Genomic DNA, 23,252 nt, shown 5'->3' on the forward strand with positions numbered 1-23,252 from the left:
TTAAATCCATCATGTCTCTTTATAACAATTCCCTGTTCCTCCTAACTCAACATCACCCTAACAAACTGGACACTGTGGATTTTGTTTTCATGGAATGTGGTCATCGTTGGCAAGGCCAGATTTTTATTACCATCTCAAAATGCTCTTGGGAAGTTGATGAGCAACCTTCTTGAACTGCTGAAGTTTGTGTACTGTGATGTTAAAGGAGGGAGTTACTGCATTTTGTCCCAAAAATCAGGAAGGAACAACCATGTCAGAATGTAATGTTTGGCTTGGCGGGGAATTTGTAAGTGATCCCCATGTATCTGCTGCGCTAACTTTATGCCAGAGGAAGTTTTGTTTTTGTTAATCGCATCAAAACCCGCCAAATGTTTTAACACTTTTTAAATCTCCACTTCACTTTCCCTGCTCCAAGAAGAACAATCCCAGGTTCTAGGTTGTTTAATCTACATCTCCAAAGTTTGTCATCCCTGGTACCATTCTGTTGAAACTCTCTAAGGCCTTAAGATTCTTCCAAAAGTGTGGTGCACAAGATTAAAACAGTGAGGACTAACCAGTGAATCATAAAGTTTTAACTTCAGTTCCTTGCTTTTGTACTCTGTACCTCTATATAGCCACAAAATGATGGAATTATCTGAATCTGCACCCTTAATTCTGTCATTTTGCAAATTATAACATGAGTAGTTACGGATTTGGAGAACTTGCCAATTTCTTTTTTGCAGCATAGATCTCAATTTCATGATTTCAATTAAAAAGTTCAGACAAAATATAGAAAAAAATCCAGAGTTGAAACTGTATCTCTTAATACTATATTTAATCTTCAAGGTACAGAAATTCCACACAGATTTATGTTAACACTAAAAACAAACTTAAAATAAAATCTCAGCCTTTGGCTCAAATTTTACTTGAACAATAATGCACAAACATACCCGGGCACAGTATCAAATAAACTGCAATGACCAAGTTAAAGCAGCATGTTTCTCCTGTCTGTACAGTTAATGACACACAGAGCAATAAATCAATTTAATTATTCATTAAATAGTCAATATTCCCTGATTCAAAAGAAAGGTAATGCACAAAGATTAAAAATCAGACAAATATTAATGACAGTTCAAAACTTTCACAATAGTCATCTTACATACACTCCGAGCACACATTGTATACTATTACATTATTATTTTAGCTTGGCTCCCAAGGTTGAAGTGTTTTTTAAATTTGTTTTATCTGTTCATTCCTCTTACTGATTTTAAACTCGTGCAATTGTTCATCAGTCCATCCTGCTACCAGTGTAGTTTTCATTTTCATGACTTTGATCTAAACACAAATTGGGTGTTGAACACTTTGAGATCTTGGATGGTTGTGAAAGATGCTATATAAAGGCAGGTTTTTCTTTATATTCTTCTACTGAAATTGATGTTCTACAGCACTGTTCACATTTATCAAATGTTATTCCTGTAATTTGTTATGGTCATTAGTATGTCACATTAGAATACTCCCATTTAACAGCAATAAGACTGTAATATCTGTGTTAATGAATATACTGACATATTCTTACAAGTACTGGCAATCAGTTGTTTTCACCAGTACTACAACTTCATTCAACAACATGAGAGCACTATTTCATGTTCTCTTCAATTTTTAACATGAATCAATATGGATAATTCATAACAGACTGTCCATTTTTTTCATGTTCATTCAACACAAGTTATGATTCCAATAAAGCAGCTTCTGTGCTTGGCAATGGCCATCTCAAAGAAAAAGGTGCCACTGATGCCTGATCTTTAATAATCTCATCTGTGCAGAGTCCTCCACTGTTGATGTGTTGACAAGAAGTTAAACTGGAGAAACTAGTGGTTTTAAGATCAGATACTGGATACTTTTTGACCAGTGACTCACTTGTATGTTCCATCAAAGCATCACCACCATGTGGAGACCTCAAGAGTGTGATGGAATAGTCACCTAAATAAGGTGCATGTCCAACAACCCAAGAAGCTCAGCACCACCAATGCAAAACAGTTGCCAGATTGGCACTTCCACACCTGAAATCAAGATCTACCAATTACACCACCAGCACATTTTCAGCATGCACTATTCACTGGAAGAAGAACAGGGATTCAGCAAATATATTCTAACAGCATAGTCCAACCACACAAACTTTACTAAGGTCAAAATTGGCAAATTACTCAGAATATTTTCATTTCTAAAGCGCTCAACATCCTGACTTAAAAATTACCACAAAAAAGAACTAAGGGTATCAAGACCTGCAAATTCCTATCCCATCAATTTTATTTAGAATCATTGAATGAATAGCGCAGAAGATGGCAGTCAGTCCATTATACCTGAGCTGGATTGAATGACCTATGCTTTCCAATGGGAATGCAAATTTATTAACTCTACTTCTACATTTAATCTAATAAGATTATTGCAAGTAAAGTTGTAAACATAAATATTGAGCAAGATTATAACATATAAATCAAAAGGGACATATTAAGATTGCAACTTGATATTGGCGAGACCATATCTGGAGTAACATTTTACTGGAGAGGTTCAGTCAATGATCAAGATTAATGGTAGAATTTCGCACATTTAGGCACAATTGTGGAACCTAGGGTTTGTTTTATGCCAAAAAGAGATGGAGGAGAGTTGGAAGAAGATTTTTAAAACAGTAATTTAGAATCAGGTAATTTTTAAAAAGAGAACTACACACAGAATTGCAGAGCTGTGAGAAGGGAACTGAAATAAGTTAGCATCTAGGCTGATTTCTTTAGCAAAGGTTATTCAATGTATGAAAAGAAAACAACAATTTGTGGAGACAGAGAACATAAAGCCTATAAACAGCCATGTTTTTTAGCATCTTAAGGTAGTTGCCATTACTGTATTTTATGCAGAAACAGTGATGGAATTGACCATTCTGCAAATAAGCAGGTACGATGAAGTAGTTTCCAACTGGGTTGGGCCAGGCTTTAATAATAGGAACTTCTGACAGAGGGGAAGAGAAAGATTTATAAAACACAAACACTTTACCAAGCAAATTCATTTTAGCTTATATGCAATCATCATGTATTCTTTTCTGTAGCTGTGGCTCAGAACACAGCAGGCCTGTGTAAAGCTCACAAGCATTCAGTAGTTATAATCATTACCTTTGTTGAAGAAGCTTTGGTTGTTTTTTGTTACTTCAGTCAAATGATATATAATACTTCTAAGTTGTTAGTGGAAGCAAGCTAGCCATTGTTGCTTCAACAGCAAACCCTAGCACTATCTTCACATGAATGCAAACATTCACATTGCCATGGCGAATGCTACAACCCTTACTTAGACATTCAGTTTCTGATTTCAGGTACGCCTCGTGTTTTATCCAAACACTGTGTTACAAAGCAGTCTAAATCTACATTACTGATTTTAGTTACGATCTGCCCCAACCAGGGTGAACTGCAAATCAGCCAAATCTTAATTGGCTTTGAATCTGTATTTCTTTCCATTGGGGCAGCACTTGACTATAAGCTCACTCAAATTGCACAAAGCCCCAAAATATCTACTATTATTATTTAACATCTGTCCCTTTATTCGCTACAAGTATTTTCAGCTATAGAGGCTTAACGAATATTGAATTACACATTTCTAAGTCACACAATTTATTGAAGCACATGATGTTTCTTCTTGTCTGTCTAACAAACTGCATTATGTGTTACAAGTCAGTACCTCTGCAAAGGGGCCAAGAAGGTTTTCATTAATGATGCATCTTATCCAAACCATGTAGGCTGTAAATGGTTTAATGTTTTCCATGAATGTGTAGTTCTGGTAAGGCAGGATGTAAGGCATGTAGGTATTCTCACCTCGTTCCTGGATCCATACCTCATACTTCACCTCTTTTACTTTTAAATACTTTAGGTTCCAAGGTACTTCCCATGAAATGGATAACTTTCCAACATTGGTGACCTGATCAGGGGGATGGCACTTGGAATCTCTTACTTTTCCAGGATATATTAAACTGCTTGACATAATCTTTTTGAGAGGAAGTTTGGATCCCACTGTCTGATGAATGGCACTTATCACTGATGAGATATCCACTATGGTGTCCTGATAAGCGCGAAACAACCACTCAGGATTTCGGCAGCATAGGTGGCGAGGAACCTCTTTGCTCTTTTTTATACGCTCTTGTTGAGACTGAGCAAGATGAGCAATGCCACCTTGTTCCCATGGTCTGTTTGGATGAGTAACTGTATTCACCTCCTTAGTATTCCTCCAGGCAACATACTGTAGGTCCATACCGGGGAGAGATGCCAGAGTTTTATAAGGCGTGTAATGTTCTGGATTAATAGCATAGGGGAACAATTCAACAACTACAGCACCTGGGGGCAGAAAGAGTGCCATCACCAGCTGAGCTCCGTGCATGCTGATCAGCATAGAGGCTCCGCGAATTAATCGCACAAGATCACTAAAGGAATGGTCATCCAGAGTCACCACAATAGTCTTCATCTGAAATTCCTGTGCCAAACCCAAGATTAATTCCGCTTCATTCAGAATCAACCTATTAATTGTGCGACTGAACACCACAATGTACTCTTCACTACTGGAGTCTGTGGTAACATTTAATTTTTCCACCAGGAAGTTTGTAAATTGCCTAATTTCATTCCCCGATATCAATAGGTTTGCTTTTGGTCGCTGAGGTTGGATGAACCCATACTGATACCAAGTTGTCATTTTTGACAATCCAACATAAGACTTTGTAAAACAAAGCAGCTTTCCGAGACCTTTCAGGTGATCCTTCAGAAGGGGTTGCTTGTTGCTAAACAATTTGTAGAGGTCAAAGTGTGGCCCTTCATTCCAACCTTCCATAAACACCAATCGTGATTCTTGGTCCAAGTCTGGGAACAGTTGCATGGTGTAGTAGATTGGGAGGAGATCATCATGAAAGACATGCATGAGGTTGTCTGGGTTGAAACGGTTCATAATCAATGCGACGTCTGGCACAAAGACAGGTTTCGGCATGAACTGAAGAGCGTCAATAGTCAACTCTACAAAATTGAAGTACTGTGCACTATGATCTTCAGCAGAAGATAAGTCCAGCAGAGCAGGCTGGAACCTCCGAGAGCCTAGATTTGGCAGCAAGATAGAAGCATTGCTGTGAAAGAAAACAAACTCATCAATATTAGTAGAGTAGCAGAGGGATTCAAACCGGCAGATCCGCTCAGTGTGCATTGTTCCGGTACAAGCCATTCTGGTGCCATCTTCCATGAGGGCTTGCAATGCAGCATGGTAGTCAATCTTTACTTGGGACAGCTCTTGAGTCTGTTGAGAAAGCAACAACTCTTCCTCTATGGACACAGCATGCTCCCACAGCTTGGCATACTTCCACAACACAGCTGCTAGGATGGACACAAGTAAAGCATTTAAAACAATGGCTATGCTCATTCTGCAATGTGGTCTATGCATGTAGGGACGAATGCATTTCACGGCGAGGAGTTGGTGATGAGAGCTTCTTCAGCCAAGGCAGAAGTCAGGATTCTTTAAAAAGAAGAAGATAGTATTATCAGGCAGTAACTTCTAATCAAAACCTTTGAGAAATTCTATTGTACACTCAATGTAAAATGAACTACCAACTAATGATTTGCTTTTATATAGCACCTTTAATAGAATAACCCAGGAATACAAACAAAGTTTGACATCAAGTCAGATAGGTAACCATAAGCTTGTTCAAAAGGCTTTGATGAGTATCTTAAATAAAAAAAAAGACGGACAGGGATTCAGGTACAGAATTCATGATCTTGGCACTAGGCAGCTGCAGGTAGATTAGATTACTTACAGTGTAGAAACAGGCCCTCCAGCCCAACAAGTCCTCACCGACCCGCCTCCACCCAACCCCATTCCCCTACGTTTACCCCTGCACCTAACACTACGGGTAATTTAACAAGGCCAATTCACCTAACGTGCACATTTTTGGACTGTTGGAGGAAACCGGAGCACCCGGAGGAAACCCACGCAGACACAGGGAGAATGTGCAAACTCCATACAGACAGGTGCCTGAGGCAGGAATTGAACCCGGGTCTCTGGCGCTGTAAGATAGCAGTGCTTGCCACTGTGTCGCCCGAGGTATAGCTGCCAATGCTGGAGTAGCGATAGTCAAAACCATTAAGGAGAGCAGAAATCCTGGACAGTTTCAGCAATAGAGAAGGGTGAGGACGTTAAAAGATCAGAGAATGAGGTTGAGAATTTCAAAATACAGCTTTTCTTCTAATGTTTGGAATTCCCTATCTTAGAGGTCTATGGATGCTCATTGATAGGTTTTTGGTGCTAAGGAAATCAAGGGATGTGGGAATGGGATGGGAAAAATCAAGTGGAGATAGAAGTTCAGCCATGAACTTATTAAACATCAGAGCAGGCTGGAACGGTCAAATAACCTACTGTTGCGCCTATTTCTTATGCTCTTATCTTTCCACCTTCCCATCAGTGGCCTTTCTTCCTGTGTGGTTGGGAGGGAATATATTGCACTGAAAATATTTGCTTCCCCAGCATTCTTCCACTCCATGTCATTTAAACAGAAGCCAGTTTGGTATTTCATAAACAACAAATAATTAGTTAACTCATTACATCTGCACTTCTTAACATACAATTATTACCAACTAGCTCAAGGTTTTAAAAAGGTTTTATCATTGAAAGGAACTCAAGGATCACAGAATATTACTTCATACAAAAATAATGTAACCATTACACTATCAACCAACCAAGGACAGTACTCCAATGGCTCCCTACGATAAGGTGCTGTATAAATGCAAATTGTTAATGCATATACTAATGATGCAAACATGTAAATATGTATAACATTTCTAAAGCATTTAATAGAGGTTAGTACAATAATTAACTTGACTCACTCCTTTCACAAGACACACTACAGTATATTTTGCTATATTCTTTCCACTCCCCTCCCCAGCAGTGCTCGTAAACTATTCAATGCATTTTACATACTCTCCAGCCATCTGACATCAATATATTAATTCAAACATTTCTACGATCAGAAATTAAACTGCAGTGATGTCCCAACGATGAAACTGCTCACTTCTAACCAATTGTATTTGGAGTAATATTAAATTGAAAGTGGTGAAGGTCCTTTAGTTGCTATCTGGCCACTCCTATCCTCCTAGCTGTATCTAACCCTCTCCCCTGCTCTATTGCTTCTATAGCTGCTTACTACAATTGTTAACTTCCCAAAGGCTGGACACATTGGTGCTCTTTGTAATTCTCCAAGAAACTGAACAAGGGCAGAAATAAACACAAGGTCAACATTTTCACAGCCAACTTGCAGATGTGAATGTGGGAACCAGGTGCAAACCAGACTTGTGTATAACATGAATAAAACAGCAATTTTTTTTTTCAAGTACAGCAAAAGCTTTAGTCAGGAATGCTATTTATGTCAAATATTGTTTGTCTATTTCAGAATAGGTTAATGTATGTTTATGGATGCATATGTATAATCACTCTCTCTCTCTCATATTCAGAAGTTTCCTGTGAAGCTGATAATGAATAATCAATGTATTAAAGCATGATCACACTACGCCCCAGTGACAGCCCTCTGGGAAAAAAAAACACTGGGATGGTTCCTTTTCCCATATTGGGTTTCATCCAACTCTCCTCTCATCACAGCACAAGAAGTTGTGTTTTCTACTGTCTCTGCCACCTTGCTATAGTTACAGAATATTCTTACCATTCCTCCCCCTCCCCTCCCCAGTAGGTTGTCTTTCCATCCATTATCTCCAACATCATGGATTTCTATGTCTTGGCTGAAACAAATCTTCCCTCCATCTCCTAATTAACCAACCTGATCTAAGAGCAACAGAGATGTTATAGGTTAGGTGCGCTCAATAGAGGCGGATCTCAGGTTATGCTATGGAAATATTATTGCATCAGAACCTAAAATAAATTCTTACAGCTTCTTGCCCGCCAGCAGTTGCAAGAACATTTTAACCAGCCACTATCGTGGTTTTACTCCCAGATGTACAATTGCGATGTTCCAATCTATGATACTGCACCCTGAAGGTTCTTAAGCACTTCTCATCCTGAATTTGACCTTGAAATCTATTCTAGTTCTTCAAGAATGTCTAACATTTCTGAACTTGGGAGTCAGGTGGGAGTTATGTTCAGATATACTTGAACTTCAGAGTGACTGTGGAGCAGAAACATGTTCCTTGCGTTGAAGTCTGATTGCCATCTTACTTATGGTTCATCATTTTATAATGGATTGACTTTCAAAATAAATGAAGCATTGAAAGGCAATTTTGACTCCATGATGACTAATTCCCAGTTGTAAGTGAATGTGTTTTAATTGGCTACTCTCAGCTGCAAACCTAATTGGTGCCAAAAAGAATTCTGCATTCAGATTAACTGCGCTTCACATAATATAAAATTACAGCTCGGTTTCTATTGTTGTGATCACAAATGAACAGGAGGAGAGTATTTCGGCCTTTCAGCCTGTTCTGCCATTCAATGACTTTTTTATCTTAACTGCATTAACCTGCTTTGGCTCTATATATTTTTTATATTCTCGTCTAACAAAAATATATGGATTCCCAAATTTAAACTTATTATTTGAGCTAATGCGTACTGTTACTTGTGGGAAAGAGCTCTACACTTCTTCCACTGTTTTTGTCAGGAATTGTTTCTGAATGCTTTGCTGGATGCCCTGTCAATGTCCCCTTGTTTTCAGCTCCTCCAGGAGTAGAAAAGGTTTCTCTCCATCAACCCGAACAATTCCCTTAAAAGTCTGAAAAATCTCAATGAAATCATCCCTTAACCATATATATTTTGCAGGGATTATTAGCCTATGTTACAAAGCCCTGTGGTAGTATTCCTGCTTCTGATCTAGAAGCTCTGATTCCACATCCCACTCCATGACTTGATGGCAAAGGAAGAACTCATCATAATGTGTCCACACAGGTTGAAATTCCAAACTGTCAGCACACGCTAATGACAAGCAGAAAGAGTGAGGCAGATACCTAATCATCCATTTGATGGGAAGAAATTGGAGTCTCTATAACTCTATGCCACAACGTGCATGAAAACATATGGACATAGATTGGTCGGTACAGAGGTCAGTTGGGTGGATGGCAGTATGCATCAGACTTGCAACAAGCACATGGCTCGTCTGGACTTGTATTGAAGGCTGCACTTGATATATCATATTAGGAACCCCTCAACAAAGGCTAAGACTTGACTGACGCTCATTGATAACTATGGGAAGCTTCCTAACTTGCGTTGTGCACTAAACAACGCAAGACAGCAGTAATATGAGCCTAGTACCTCTAGCTAAGGGAGCAAGGCCAAAAAAAGATATAGCATGGGATTGTAAAGCTGTGGATTCTTTGAGCAACCAGGCAGGCTCAGAATGTGAATGGTATGGCAGTGAGTAACTTGCCCATTGATGCAGCTTGGTCCAGTCCATGAGCTAGGTGTGTGTACCTGAGCCGCTTCCTTGTAGCAACATTAAAAGGATAGTTGCCAGTACAGACAGAGGTACAACACTGATGTACCGAAGAATCGGTAAGTTGGAGATATGCCGTGAGGGTTCAGTAAGTCTGGCAATATGCTAGATACCAACATCTGTGGAGGTGGGATATGTGTGGCCAGTGTCCAGAAATGTTGATGCCCCATTTCCAGAATGGAGATCATTCAGATCAAGCAGACAGCTGAATCTGACAGGTGCTTGCTTTGGTTTCCTTGTCAGGTTTTTACTGACAACAAGCTTGTTTGGCAAGTTGGGAAGCTGAAAATCAATGAGACAATTTGTGCCATTAGAATCACAGAATCCCTACAGTGTGGAAGCAGGCAATTTGGCCCAACAAGTCCACACTGACACTCTGAAGAGCAATCCATCTTCAACCCCTAACCTATCCATGTAACCCTGCATTCTATATGGCTAATCCACCTAACCTACATATCCCTGGACACTGTGGGCAATTTAGCGTGGTCATCCACCTAACCTGCACCTTTTTGAGCTATAGCAGGAAACAGGAGCACCTGGACAAAATTCATGCAGACACGGGAGAATGTGCAAATTACACACAGACAATCAACCAAGGATGGAATCAAACTCAGTTTCCAGGCGCTGTGAGGCAGCAGTATTAACCTGCCTCACAACACCACTTGGACACTTAAGTGTCTTACAAGCTTTACCTTCTGACAATTGGCATCTCATCACTGACCAGTCAGAATCTTGCCACATTGCTTGTGAAAAAGCATAAAAGACGAAGGGAGTTAATCCTGATGTCAGGATGGGCCATACTTGTCACTTGATTCTGCCACATGTCTCATTAGAGTCTACATCACTCAGATCCCCAAAAGATTCTGCCCTGTATTTATTCCCCTAACATTACTAGATGTCGCTCTTCTCTCCCTACTTGAATGACACTGAGACAAGTGCTGTTGTCAGTTTGCTCATCCTCCCTACCATAGTCCACTGAGAAAGCAAGAAATCATGTTTCTTATGTGCCAAATTGGGGATGGACTCAATGCTGATCTTGGCAACAATGCCCACCTTTTGAGAATGACAAAATTGAATGTAAAAAATCATGAAATTATAACCAGAAATTTAATCAATACACTTTCCGCATGCAATGCCAACGGTGCTTATTTACATTATAAAACTCTTCAGATTTGGTCAACAATACACACTTAGCTGAGCCAAAGCTCAATCAGTGAAATGCTCTTTGAATAGCCAATGCAAAAATACCTCGAAGCAGTAAAATAGTAGGAATGAAGGGGAAAAATATATTGGCCCAACATTCCGTCAGCCAGGCCATCATTAATGCAGTGCAGAGATGGAAGTTGTTCATGGGAACCCTGTGGAATCCCCATCGTAGCATATTCCAAAGGAACTGCACAGGAAATTGAAGATTCCACAGGATAATTCATATACCCTGAAATCCTTTATTTAAGTTGGGGGATTCAGAGGGGTCCAATGAAATAAAGTAAAATAGTTACCCAGGAAAAGTTAGATTATTAAACACATAAATTTGACATAAATACATTATACTATTAAATATCCCAGCCCCTGATTTGACCCATTCTCCAACTCCCTCGTCACCAGCCATGACACGATCGACCCCCACTGCCAGACCCGATTTCCCCATCCTCCCTGACCTACCCTGCACATTGCATTACTTAACTGGCCCCCGTTTTCACCTTACCCCATTTCTACTTCATATCATACTCACAGGTACCCTATCCTCTGCTCCTCTGCCATCCTACCCTTGACACACTACCTAGCTGATACTCTATTTACTTGGCACCCAAGCACTCAACCACCTGGTATTATTCAGATCCTAAAATCATGCTCATGTATTTACCACTGGACAGCATATATCAAAGTGGCTGTCAGGAAATTTACATTTCAACACTCAGGAGCTGACTGCTGTGATCCTACACATGATAATTCCGCATTATGGAAGAACTGTAAGAATGGAAATATGGATCTGCTGATCAGAATCCTTCACCTACCTAGGAAAATCCAGCCCAAGAAAGCCTCAAAATAGTGTACACTCGATCATAAATTAGAACACGAGCATAGCAATTAGTTTAGGCAATGAACAACATAGCTCTAAACTAGGCTTATGCAACCTTTTTTGTGTCATTCAGGGACCACTGAGCAAATTTCGGAAAGCTTTGTTTTTCCACTACAATAAGCAAGACCCAGCAGCAGAGCACAGAGAAAGTGGTTGTGGTAATGTCATTGGACTTGAGGTAGCCAGAGACCCAGGCTAATTCTCTGGGCATCTCGGTTCAAATCCCTTTCTAGAGAGGGCGACATCTGGAACCTTTATAAAAAAGCTAGTCTACAGGAATGGGACTAAAGGAGTTGGGCTCAATTAATACTGACCTTAGTCCATACTGTGTTGGCTTTGGTGGAATTCATATGAAAGTGGGGCTGGAAGTGCTTTGCCTTTCAGAGTGGTTTCTTCACTTCCATCTTACCTGTGAACTGTTTATTTTGCAGTGCTATGGAATTCATTGACCATATAAATATTGGTTGTAGGTGGTTGTACTCCCTTTTTAGTTATTGGAAACATTTTGTTGTTCATTTCACTCCTGAGGGTGCAGATGGGGAAGACAAGTCAGAAGATCCCATGGGTCTGCTCCTGGGCCTGATGTGAGAGAGAGAGAGAGAGAATGCAGTTTCCAGCAAAACTCTCAATGCCCTTACAGAAAGTGGGCACCCCAGGGGGGTGGAATGCCTTCTCTCACCGTCTAATTCCAATTGTATTTGGCCTTCGGCCTTTCCCTCAGTTCTGTCATCATTGCACTGCCCTTATGAATGGATAGGTTTAGGAAGGCTGCATGTTTGACTCAGTCTTGTTCACTCACTCACATAGAAACCCAGTCACCTACCCCAAATGGTCTGCCTCACTCATTTTATGTTCCTCCCTCAAGCCAGTGTCTCCCGGTCCCTGTCCTGCAGCTGCAGCCTCGGACTGAGTGAAAGCAATCATGTTCCAGTGCTCCTTCACAGACTTTGTCTCTTGCAATGGCTACTCATGCGATCATGAATGAGCTTATCAGCAACAAACATCTTGGGGATACAGCATCTGACTGGAGGAGCTGTTCCTTTCCAAATCTCCTAGTTATACTTAGCTACAATTTGAAGAAAGGCATGCTTAGACACACAGGACCCCTTGGTGGGCTGCATAATGGCAATCATGCTTCTTGTTACACAATTCTGATCTGGGCAGACTTAAACAATTTGTAGACCATCCTACAGAAATGATTTGACAGGTTAAACTGCCTCATTACTTAACAAGTACTTGAAACACTATAGTACATGTAGCAAAGCTGTCATAAAATAAGTCAAAATTGTTTTCCATGGCTACAAGGCAGCTGTCAGTTCTTATTCCAATATTTGTTGCATATTCTGTAAGGCACTGAAGCATGTTTGGACTTCAACATAATTTAATATTACATGAAATGTGTTTGTTCCTGGCACTGCCTGCTTCATTTTGAATCCCCTGTACTGACAACAAAACTGATCTCAACACCTGGAAGCTGAGTGTAGGTCTTAACAATTGTCTACACTGACTTATTGGTCAATAGCAACATTGCAGCATTTAGGGCTATCAGGCCCTCTAGTGTACTTCACTTAATTACATCCCACATCATTTCCCTCACTCCCATCTCCTGATTTTTTTACAGCACCAATACCCTTTTGTATTTTCCTGATTGAAAGTAGAAAAATTTTGACCCTATCGAGTAATTTCACAATGTGTGGCACTGCAAGGAAAGAGCCAAATGGTCAGGTATGGCAAAAATGAGGACTGCAGATGCTGGAGATCAGAGTCATGATTAGAGTGGTGCTGGAAAAACACAGTAGGTCAGGCAGCATCCGAGGAGCAGGAAAAGGGCTGATGAAGGGCTTTTGCCCAAAACATCAATTTTCCTGCTTCTCGGATGCTGCCTGACCTGCTGTGCTTTTCCAGCACCACTCTGATCTTGACAAATGGTCAGATATGGACTATTGTTTGATATAAAGTTATAGCACACATCAGTGGCTTTTACAAAGAAAAATCTGAAGCTGTTTGAAGTACCAGGTTCTGACTGACACGTTATCAGTCTGGCTTTCAGTATCCAGTAGCAACTGTAGATCAGAGTTCCAACTTGCTCAAAAGCTGCTGGATTGACATTTTAAGCTGATTTTAAATTTATATTTTGTGAAGCTCAATGGGCAGCACGGTAGTGCACTGGTTAGCACTGCTGCCTCACAGTGCCAGGGACCTGGATTTGATTCTACCCTCGGGACTGTCTGTATGGACCTTACACATTCTCTCTGTGTCTGCACAGGTTTCCTCAGTTGTGAGGAAAGATGTGCAGGTTGGGTGGATTGGCCATGCTAAATTGATCCGTAATATTTAGAATGTGTAGGTTAGATGGATTAGCCATGGGAAATGCAGGGTTAAAAGGATAGGGTAGGGGATGGGTCTGAGTGGAATGCTTAGAGGGTTGGTGTAGACTCAATGGTGCAGGTCAAATGTCCTGCTTTCACACTATATGGATTCCATGATTCTCTACTTGATCTGGGCTTCTGCATCTCACTAGTAACATAATGTGACTTGAGCATAAGGTCTAAAAATGTAAAAGCCAACATTCCCAGCTCACAGTGCAGTCCTCCAGATGAGGGGTTAACCTGAGGACCAATGTGCCACCTCAGGTGAATGTAAAAAATTCTGTTCCATCATTTTAAAGAACAGCAAGAAAGTTTTGCCCAGCCAATTTTCCACAGGCCAATATTTATCCCTCAATCAGCATCTATAAATCTAATAGCAATGTAAGAATTACAAATGTATGCACAAAGTGGCTGCTCAGTTTTGTACATTACAACAGTGGCTACTTTCAGAAATATTCAGTTGGCTGTAAAGCATTTTGAAATGACCTGAGGTTTTTATTAGTGCTATACTAATGCAAGTCTTTTCCTTTCTAACTTTACTGCAAGCAGCTAGTATTCCATGGACAGTCAACAAAAAGCAGAGAATAACAGATGCTTTAACTGTATTATCTTAACAGTGGGCATAGGAGCTATTTTATCTTTAAAAGACACAGTTTCATTGAATCACTTTAGCCTGCATAGAAACATTCCAAGTTGCTCTGATTGTACAGGCCATTTTGCCCACTTTAGTTGATCATTTAAAAAAATCTCTAGTCCACCTATTGCTGGATCTTAAAAATATTCAGGGCTTTTACCTCAGCTGCTTTATTGATAAGTCAGTCCATGCATTGATCATTCAATTAGTGAGGGAATTGCAGAGAATGAACAACCACAAACCCGAGCATTATTTCATAGGCTGCAGTGGAAAGACTTTATAATAGCATTCTGTTTGTGCAATCAAGCAAAATTACATTGCAAATAGAGGGAGAGAGACAGTGAGAGAATGCAGTTTCCAGCAAAACTCTCGATGCCCTTACAGAAAGTGGACACTCCAGGGGGGTGGAATGCCTTCTCTCACGATCTAACTCCAATTGTATTTGGCCTTCTACCTTTCCCTCAGTTCTGTCATCATTGCACTGCCCTTATGAGTTTTGCACGTAAACCGGTAATCAATTCAGAAACACAGGTGATTTGGAGATGGAGGATAAAGCAAAAAAGTAACTCAGGTGATTTGGTGGTGGAAGCAAAAAGCTTTCAGTGGCTTGTACCTGCATGGCCTATTTCTGTTCCTACATCTTACGGTTATACAGCTGAAACCTCAGTCCTAACCTATCAAAAGGGCAGCTACATGTGTACTGTTAAAAATAATTTGCATTAATTTCAATGCTTTTCTTTTTATTAGGTTCCTTGTCTTGTCCAACTGCAGCATCCAGAAACCATCAAAGTGTAAAGCATGTGGATTGTATCTGAAGTGTCTATTCCCAATCCAAGCTCAGTACAAGTGTTGCTAGCAGAATCACTTGAAAATGGAGCGAGATATACCATCTTTTAAATATTTACAGTCCTCAGTAAGGACAGTTTTGGATTCCTCTTCAAGACAAGACGCAGGAGTGGAAGTAGGCCATTTATTCCATTCAGTCTGCTCTGCCACTCAATAGGGTCATGGCTGATCTGATAATCCACAACTCCATTTTCCTGCCATTTCCCCACAACCCTTGATTTCCTTACTGATTTTTTAAAAATCTGACTTTCACAGCCTTGAATACACTTAATGATACAGGCTCAACAGCCCTCTGCAGGAAAGAATTCCACAAATTCACTACTCGCTGAGAGAAAAATCCCTCTTCATTTCTGTCTTGAATGTGTGACTCCTTATTCTGAGATTATGCTCTCAGGGCCTAGACTCTTCGTGTCTACCCTGTGAAGCACTATATGGGGACTGAGTGGGGGTGGGTAGGAGGTTTACCAAGCACAGTACAAGAAATCACAAGTTACTATATGAGAGTCAGACCAAGGATAATATGGATCAGGTATACAGTGTCATATAATGCTTAATGAGAAAGGGTCACATTTAGAGTTCCATCACAAGGTGTTCATGCAGGTTGCCAAATGGGAAAGTAGTAGGGTGCAATGGGTCTTGCCGAAGTTCTATCTGAAAAAACATTAAATCTGGTTAGTGTGGTAGTAACCAGCCACTTTCACTTGCAAACCTTTCTTGAATATTCCCACAAAGAATTAACAAATGCAACACAAAAAAAGTGTAATTAGCACAGCTGGCTTACTCCCATAATCAGGTCTTATTTGATGTCAGCTCACAAGATAGAGGCAGATCATGCAGCTGAAGTAAAATCCTAGAAATAAACTCAACACATCACACAACCAAACTCTGATAGTGTATTACATCTGGGTCATGTGAATTAGGAGCAGGGGTAGGCTAATCAGCTTATCAGGAGAAAATGAGGACTGCAGATGCTGGAGATCAGAGCTGAAAATGTGTTGCTGGAAAAGCGCAGCAGCTCAGGCAGCAGCAAAGGAGCAGGAGAATCAACATTTTGGGCATCAGCCCTTCCTCGAAGATTTTAACCTACTGCGAATCCTCTTACAAGGATGCCTTCCTTGAAGAAGCTCTCTTCCCCCCTGGAGAAGGGCTGATGCCCAAAATGTCAATTCTCCTGTTCCTTGGATGCTGCCTGACCTGCTGCGCTTTTTCAGCAACACATTTTCAGCTCTAATCAGCTTATCAACACTGCTTCGCCATTCAATAAGATCATGGCGGATCAGATCCCTCCAGGTTCCAGCCTATCCCCAATAATCTTCACCCCCTTGATCATTAGGAATCCATCCAGCCCACCTAAAAATATTCAAAGCTGTGTTTCCATTGCCTTTTGAGAGAATTCTAAAGACTCATGGCGCGCTATGAGAAAATATTTTCCTTATCTATGTCTTAAGTGGTTGACTCCTTATTTTAAAATAGTGACCCCTAGTCTTGATTCGGCTACAAGAGGAAACATTCTCTTCACATGCACTCTGTCAAGATCCCTCAGGATCTTTTATGCTTTTTCTACAGCATTTGACTTCCTTGTTCCAATTTATCTACAAATAAATCAGGCCAATAGTCTTAACTTGTACACTTTGGTCAGCTGTGATATTTTTCTATTTGAAGAGCTCAAAGAATGAAGTTAGCGTTACCCCATGTGATCGCCAACAATAAAGGGAGTATATCCATGGACACTGTTTACAGGAACTTCCAGGTAATCCATATACAAGACTGTTGACAAAGATGAGGGCACATATAATTAGCAGCAGCCAGATTGTTTGGATGGGGAAAATTGGATAAGGAGGGAGGAGACAAAGAATGAAGTTAATGATTTTGTATTCAAATTGGCAGAATGGGATTGGTACTGGGGCTGCAGCTTTTCATTGCACTTATATATTATCTGGATGAAGGAAGACAGAGTCTTACATTAGGTTCCAGTTAAGCAATGCCTCCAAGTTTTCTGATCATGATAATTTAAGTGGCACAGCAGATCATGCAGATGGAAGCAGAACATTGTAAAGAGAAATTGATAGGTTATGAGTGAGTGAGCAAAAATATGGCAGAATAATTTTATCCAGTTTGCACTAAAGAATGTTAGACCAAAGGATTTTGAGAGAAGTTGGATTTGCAGTAGTTTTGGACTAAGTACAGAGGGAAAAACTAAAAGCTAATAGAAAGCTGGCTTTATCTCAGAATAGCTGGAATACAAAGACATTGAAGTTATGCTTTAGTTACAAAAAAACTTTGTTTAGAAATCATTTGAAGAACTGCATTTGTTTCTGAGCAATGGACATCAGGAAGGATACTTTAACAGAGTTGCAGCACAGATTCATCAGTATGATACTTGGCCTAAAAGTGGGTTATGAAAACAAATTACATAGACAAGCCAGGTATTCACTTGATGGGACAGAGTACAGAACAAGAGAGCAGAATATTAAAATTAGAGTAATTAAGATTGCTTGAAATGAAATCAGGAAGGTGTTTGTCAAAGGGCTTTGGAAATCTGGAACTTTTTCGTAGAAAAAAGCTTCTGAGGCTCAGAAATTGAATTTCACATTTGAAAACTGAAATTAATAGGTATTTTCTACAAGAGAGTATAAATGGTAAAGAGCCAAAGCAGTCCAATGACATTAAGAAACATCAATCAGGATGTGGTTGGGGGTGCTGGGGATCAGGCTCCTGGAGCTGAATTGTCCATACCTGTTCCAATGAGCTACATGGAGGATTATTGTTAACATATGATGTGTTGTTCATATATGGTATTATAAGGCCACACATCTTTTATGGAAAGCTTGAGAGATGTAATGGGTCTTAGCCAGTAGAACAAAGGTGGTGACAGGAAATCAGTAGCTGTGTTACAACACTACAAGACTACTGCTCTGTTTAAGAAAAGACTTGCATTTATACAGTATTGAAGCTTTCCCAGGACATCCCAAAGTGGTTTGCAGCTAAACAAGTGCTTCTTAAGTATAGAGATTGTTATAATACAGCTCATTTGTGCACAGCAAGCTCCCAGAAGTAACAATGTGACAATGACTAGAGAACCTGTTTCAGAATAGTGTTGAGGGAATAAACATTGGTCAAGACACCAGTGGGGGAATCATCCTTGCTCTTCTTTGAAATAATGGCCCAGACTCTCAGACATCCACCTGAGGGGGAAGATATGATCTCTATTTTACTTTTCAGCTGAAAGACAGCACCTCTGACAGAGCAGCACTCCATCAATATTACACTGGAGTGTTCCCCTAGATTGTGCTGAAGTTTGGAGTGGAACTTGAGTCCACAACCTTTTGATCTACTGAGCTACTGCTGATGTAAGTCAACAGTAAAGAAAATTACATGGATATAAAATGTAGTGAAGTTTGGCAACAGCCCATTATGTGCATCCATTTAAGACATTTCAATCGCTTAACCTCCAAACCCCAACCTTTCCAGGAATGAAACACAAAGGTTTTAGAGTGAAAGCCAGAAATGGTCACATGATGACTTTTAAAAAAAAACTGTGTAAGATATATGAAGATTAACAGTGAACACATTTGAACTTAGCAAAAGTCACTGCTTTTAGTTGAGAGGAGAAAATGAAACCAATGGAACATCCATCATGCATTTTGAAAAGTGGGGCTGCTAATCAATGTTCAATTACGCTCAGTACATTTCATTTGCACTACACAATATTAAAAATGGGGACCAAAGTGTGAAAAACAAGGATGAGTATAGGCTAGAGATTAGAAGCTGACTTTGGAAGACAACAAGTAGTTGTATTACACTATTAACACACATTAATCAACTATCAGAATTTAGCACTTGCCACTTTTACAGCAGCGACCAGGGCTGTTCTTTCATGAGAGACACCAATGGTGAGTTTAACCTGAGGATCACCACGTTTCTGACGAGAAAAAGAGGTTGAGAAACTACTGCGTTTCAAAATAATATAGCAAATGCTAAGTAGTTTGGAACTCAAGAGTGTGTTAAGGTGCGAAAATAACCACATGTTCTTAAAAGTCTTCTTACGGCATTGCAATTGGATGCTCTTATATCTGGATCATAGTTGTGAAGTTTATCTGCTAGTATGGCATTTCCCGTTAATACTGCAGCCGGAAAAGAGATAAATCTGGGGATGAGATCAGAGAGTAATTTTCAATGTTTGTAAATTTTTGGGCCATACATTATTTTTAGTCTTTTTGATCCAACACACTTTGCACATCAGAGTCAAAACATGAATATTACAAACCACTCACACTGGCTTTTCAACGGAGTTACAGGGCTGATATATTTTCGAATAATCCCCTGCTTTCTCCCGACAGCACGTGAAATAAGAGCAACATCAATAACACCCACATGCAATAACGCGGGAAGAAATATTCTTAGGCCTCGGGCAGAGGCTGCTCTGTAAAAAGGACTAGCAGGTGGATGAGTGGGCCGGATTCTCACACATCACCATATTTCTTTCCTTCTTCAGAAGCAGCATTGAGCACTTGGCAAAGGCTGAGTGGTTTTTTTTACAGAACAGTCCGTGATATCTACCGGGCAATGTCAATACACATTTAAAAACAGACACATTGTATCACAGGGACATATTGTATCGAAAAGAAACACTATCAGCATAGCAATGTCTCAGATACATTTCACCAACCAGATACATTGCGGCTGTTGTTACAGACGCTTATCATTAAACTGTGTGTGGAATAGTTCACGCTCTGTCTCATGTAGCTCTTTCACCAGCAGAGCCTCCATTTGTTCCCACACTGTGGTACTCACTGAGACGCTGTCACTGTCACAATCTGCCAATGCCAGCTCCGAGCCGGCGCCACTAACACAACAACAACCTCCTGCCTCTTGGACACGTCACAAGTCACGTACACTACCTTTAGAGCCCCCACCCCCGGCTCGGTCAAACACGGGGTTTCACCTCGAGATACGGCTGCAGTGTTGCGCTTTGTTCCCTAGTTGCAGTACTGGTGCTGCAGGCTATCGTTTTAAATAGGCGAGATTGGCTGTCTGGGTTCTAATCTAGAGGGTAGACTGGCGCATTGGATTTAATGTTAATTAAGAAGACATAAACATTTTTCAGGACTTCTCCACAGTCTTTGTTGTTAGATTGATTGTCCCCGTTCTCACACTCATATCCTTTTTAACCGATCTGAGCTTCTAATCACACATCTACTCTCTGTCCCGAGACCACTAAAAAATATGAAGAAAATAGTCACCGGACTCGAAACATTAGTTCTCCCCACAGATGCTGCCAAAGCTGCTGAGCTTTGCCAGCAATTTCTGTTTGTTTCAGATCACCAGTTCGCAGTTCTTTATTTTATTTTACCCACAAAATATTGTCCATCTGAACTGGTGCTCAAATCCTACTGTGATTTTATTTCCAGACTTAGCTACTCTATCCTGTTGGACTATAACCTGGTGTTGTGTGATTTTTAACTTTGTGCACCCCAGTCCAACACCGGCATCTCCAAATCATGACTACTCTATCCTGGAATCTTTGATAAATTAATGCTCCTCCAGCAGATGCTGGAGAAACTCAGCAGGTCTGACAGCACCTGTGAAGCGAAAACAGAGTGAATATTTTGAGTACAATTACCTCTTCTTCATCTTATCCAAAACTCTGCTCCTGATATTCTAAGACATTGTCCACTGTGCTCCCTTTATGTTGTCTCTGCACCAAACTTATTTTCAAATCTCTTCATGGTCTTGTCAGCCCTTTTGCTAACTCCCTTCAGCCTGAAAGTATGTACGAACTTTGCATGTATCCAAATCTGGCCTTGTGTTGTACATTCTGAGTTCCCTTCACTCCAATATCAATGAGTGTATCTTCAGCTGCTGAAGCTCAAAACTCAGGTATTACCTCCCAAAGCCTCTCAGCCCCCTTCATTGACACTCCCAAAACCTACCTTTCTGAAGTAGTTTTTGGTCATTATGTCTTAATGAGACCCTTTTTGGCACACCATCAACCTTTGTCTACTTACACTCCCCTGAGCACCTGGAATATTTTCCAACATTAAAAGTTTTTGGATGTTTCACCAATTCCGCTGGTATTGTACACAGCTGTGAAATGTTACTTAGACTAAACCTAGTGCTCACAAACACCATAAAGCAATATGTATCTTTTTCATTCTGGATTTAACTATATTATCTGTACTCAAACTGATAAAAATGTGTTACACTTTCATACAACTAGCATGACAATACTATGGCTTTAAGAGGTATATTTTGTCCTTTCTTTGAAGAGAGATTTTAAGAGATAATGAGCTATCTATTCAAATCTAATAAAGTAAACAGCTTGTGAGACCTTGAGAATTTTTTAAAGAGATGGAACAATAGAAGCAGCCTGAATGGGTGGGGTCAAGGTCCCACAAAGCCAGGAGTTTTAGTTTCAGTTTTTCAATAGCAGTTTCTGTGTTTGGGAGCTGCAGTGTATATCTCGCCGCTACTCTCCCTCTCACAGTTTTTTCTTGATGCTTTTCCTCCTGGAGAGAAGAATGATCTACGAGACTATCTATTTTACTGAATTTGCTTTTGCCAAGGCAGTTGTTTATGGGATGATACTACATTTGAACAGTTACTGTTTAGTAGTTTAAAAACTTATAATTGGGTTAAATTTTCCAATGGAGTTGTTATTCCAATTTCTTCTTTCTTTTGTCTGTATTTTAACTATAGTTTATGAATAAAGTGTGTTTTGCTTAACGTTGAATAATTGACCAATCACATTGCATCTGGATTGCAACATGTTACATTTACCTTTGAAAGAAGAAAAAGTTAGGATCTAGACTGTCTTCTGAATTTATTTTGAGGGGCTTTGGTCTGGTCAATAATACTAGTCAGTTTATCAATTTTCAGGTTTCTAAAAACAGCTTCATGAAATTTAGGAAACGAATGGGTGAAAAATGGATCATTTGAGCTTATTTTCTGTGCCTACATGCTCAATGTTTCAACCTCTTATAACACATCAAGATTGAGAGTTAATGGTGTTAAAAATATTTACATTAAATATTCCACAGTAGCCAATTTAAAGACAAGGCCTCTCAAACACTACCTTGTCCAGCCCCCTCAGAATTTTACATATTTCAATAAGATCACCCCTTATCCTTCTAAATTTCAGTTGTGCTTCTGATGTTCAGCTCTTAGGGCTTATGGGATCTAGGGTCCAGAATCCTATCAGAAAGCTGGGGGCAGAGGCATAAAAAGGGTTACAGCAGTTGAAAAATCATGTCATATCCAAACTTTATTCAAAAGAACCAAAGAACTACAGATATTGGAAATCAGAAACAAAAATAGAAATTGCTGGAAAAGCTCATCAAGTCTGGCAGCATCTGTGGAGAGAAAGCAGAATTAATATTACAGGTCCAGCGACTCTTCTTCAGATATGAATGTAGCTAGGAAAAGGTTGGTATATATGCTACAAGTTGGCTTCATTTGAACAGGTGTGATGGAGTCAGAGCAACTATCAGACACCACATAACAATTTATTTGCACTTCACTCAATCTAGCCTACTGTATTCATTGTTCACAATACATTCTCCTCAACACTGGGGAGACAAGGCGGAGGCTGGGTGACCACTTTGCAGAACACCTACCTTGTCTGTAGAAATGACCCTGAGCTTCCAGTTGCCTGCTACTTCAACACACCACTGTTTCTCCTTGCCAATATCTCTTTTTCAGGCTTGCTGCAGTCCTCCAGTGAAGCTCAGCACAAGCTGGAAGAATAGCACCTCATATTCCACTTGGGAACCCTGCAGCCTTCTGGACTCAATATCAAGTTCAACAACTTTAGTGCATGAGCATCTCTCATGTCTTTCTCCTAACCTTCAC

At 40.1% G+C, this 23,252-nt stretch overlaps 1 protein-coding gene across 11 annotated transcripts in view; it reads right to left on the reverse strand.

The window, feature by feature from the left end:
• Positions 1-797: 797 nt before the first annotated feature.
• pomgnt2 (protein O-linked mannose N-acetylglucosaminyltransferase 2 (beta 1,4-)) overlaps positions 798-23,252 on the reverse strand; it is a 37,426-nt gene continuing 14,971 nt past the window's right edge. For 5 of the 11 annotated variants that reach the window (XM_072570957.1, XM_072570960.1, XM_072570966.1 and 2 more), the window contains one exon: positions 798-5,505. In XM_072570957.1, coding sequence (XP_072427058.1) covers positions 3,679-5,433 — 1,755 coding nt within the window. In that variant the 5' untranslated portion in view covers positions 5,434-5,505 and the 3' untranslated portion in view covers positions 798-3,678. The other 6 variants (XM_072570959.1, XM_072570964.1, XM_072570965.1 and 3 more) reach the window with 6 other exon arrangements.

The sequence above is a fragment of the Chiloscyllium punctatum genome, chromosome 5 (assembly GCF_047496795.1).
Source record: "Chiloscyllium punctatum isolate Juve2018m chromosome 5, sChiPun1.3, whole genome shotgun sequence".
NCBI classification, from domain to species: domain Eukaryota; kingdom Metazoa; phylum Chordata; class Chondrichthyes; order Orectolobiformes; family Hemiscylliidae; genus Chiloscyllium; species Chiloscyllium punctatum.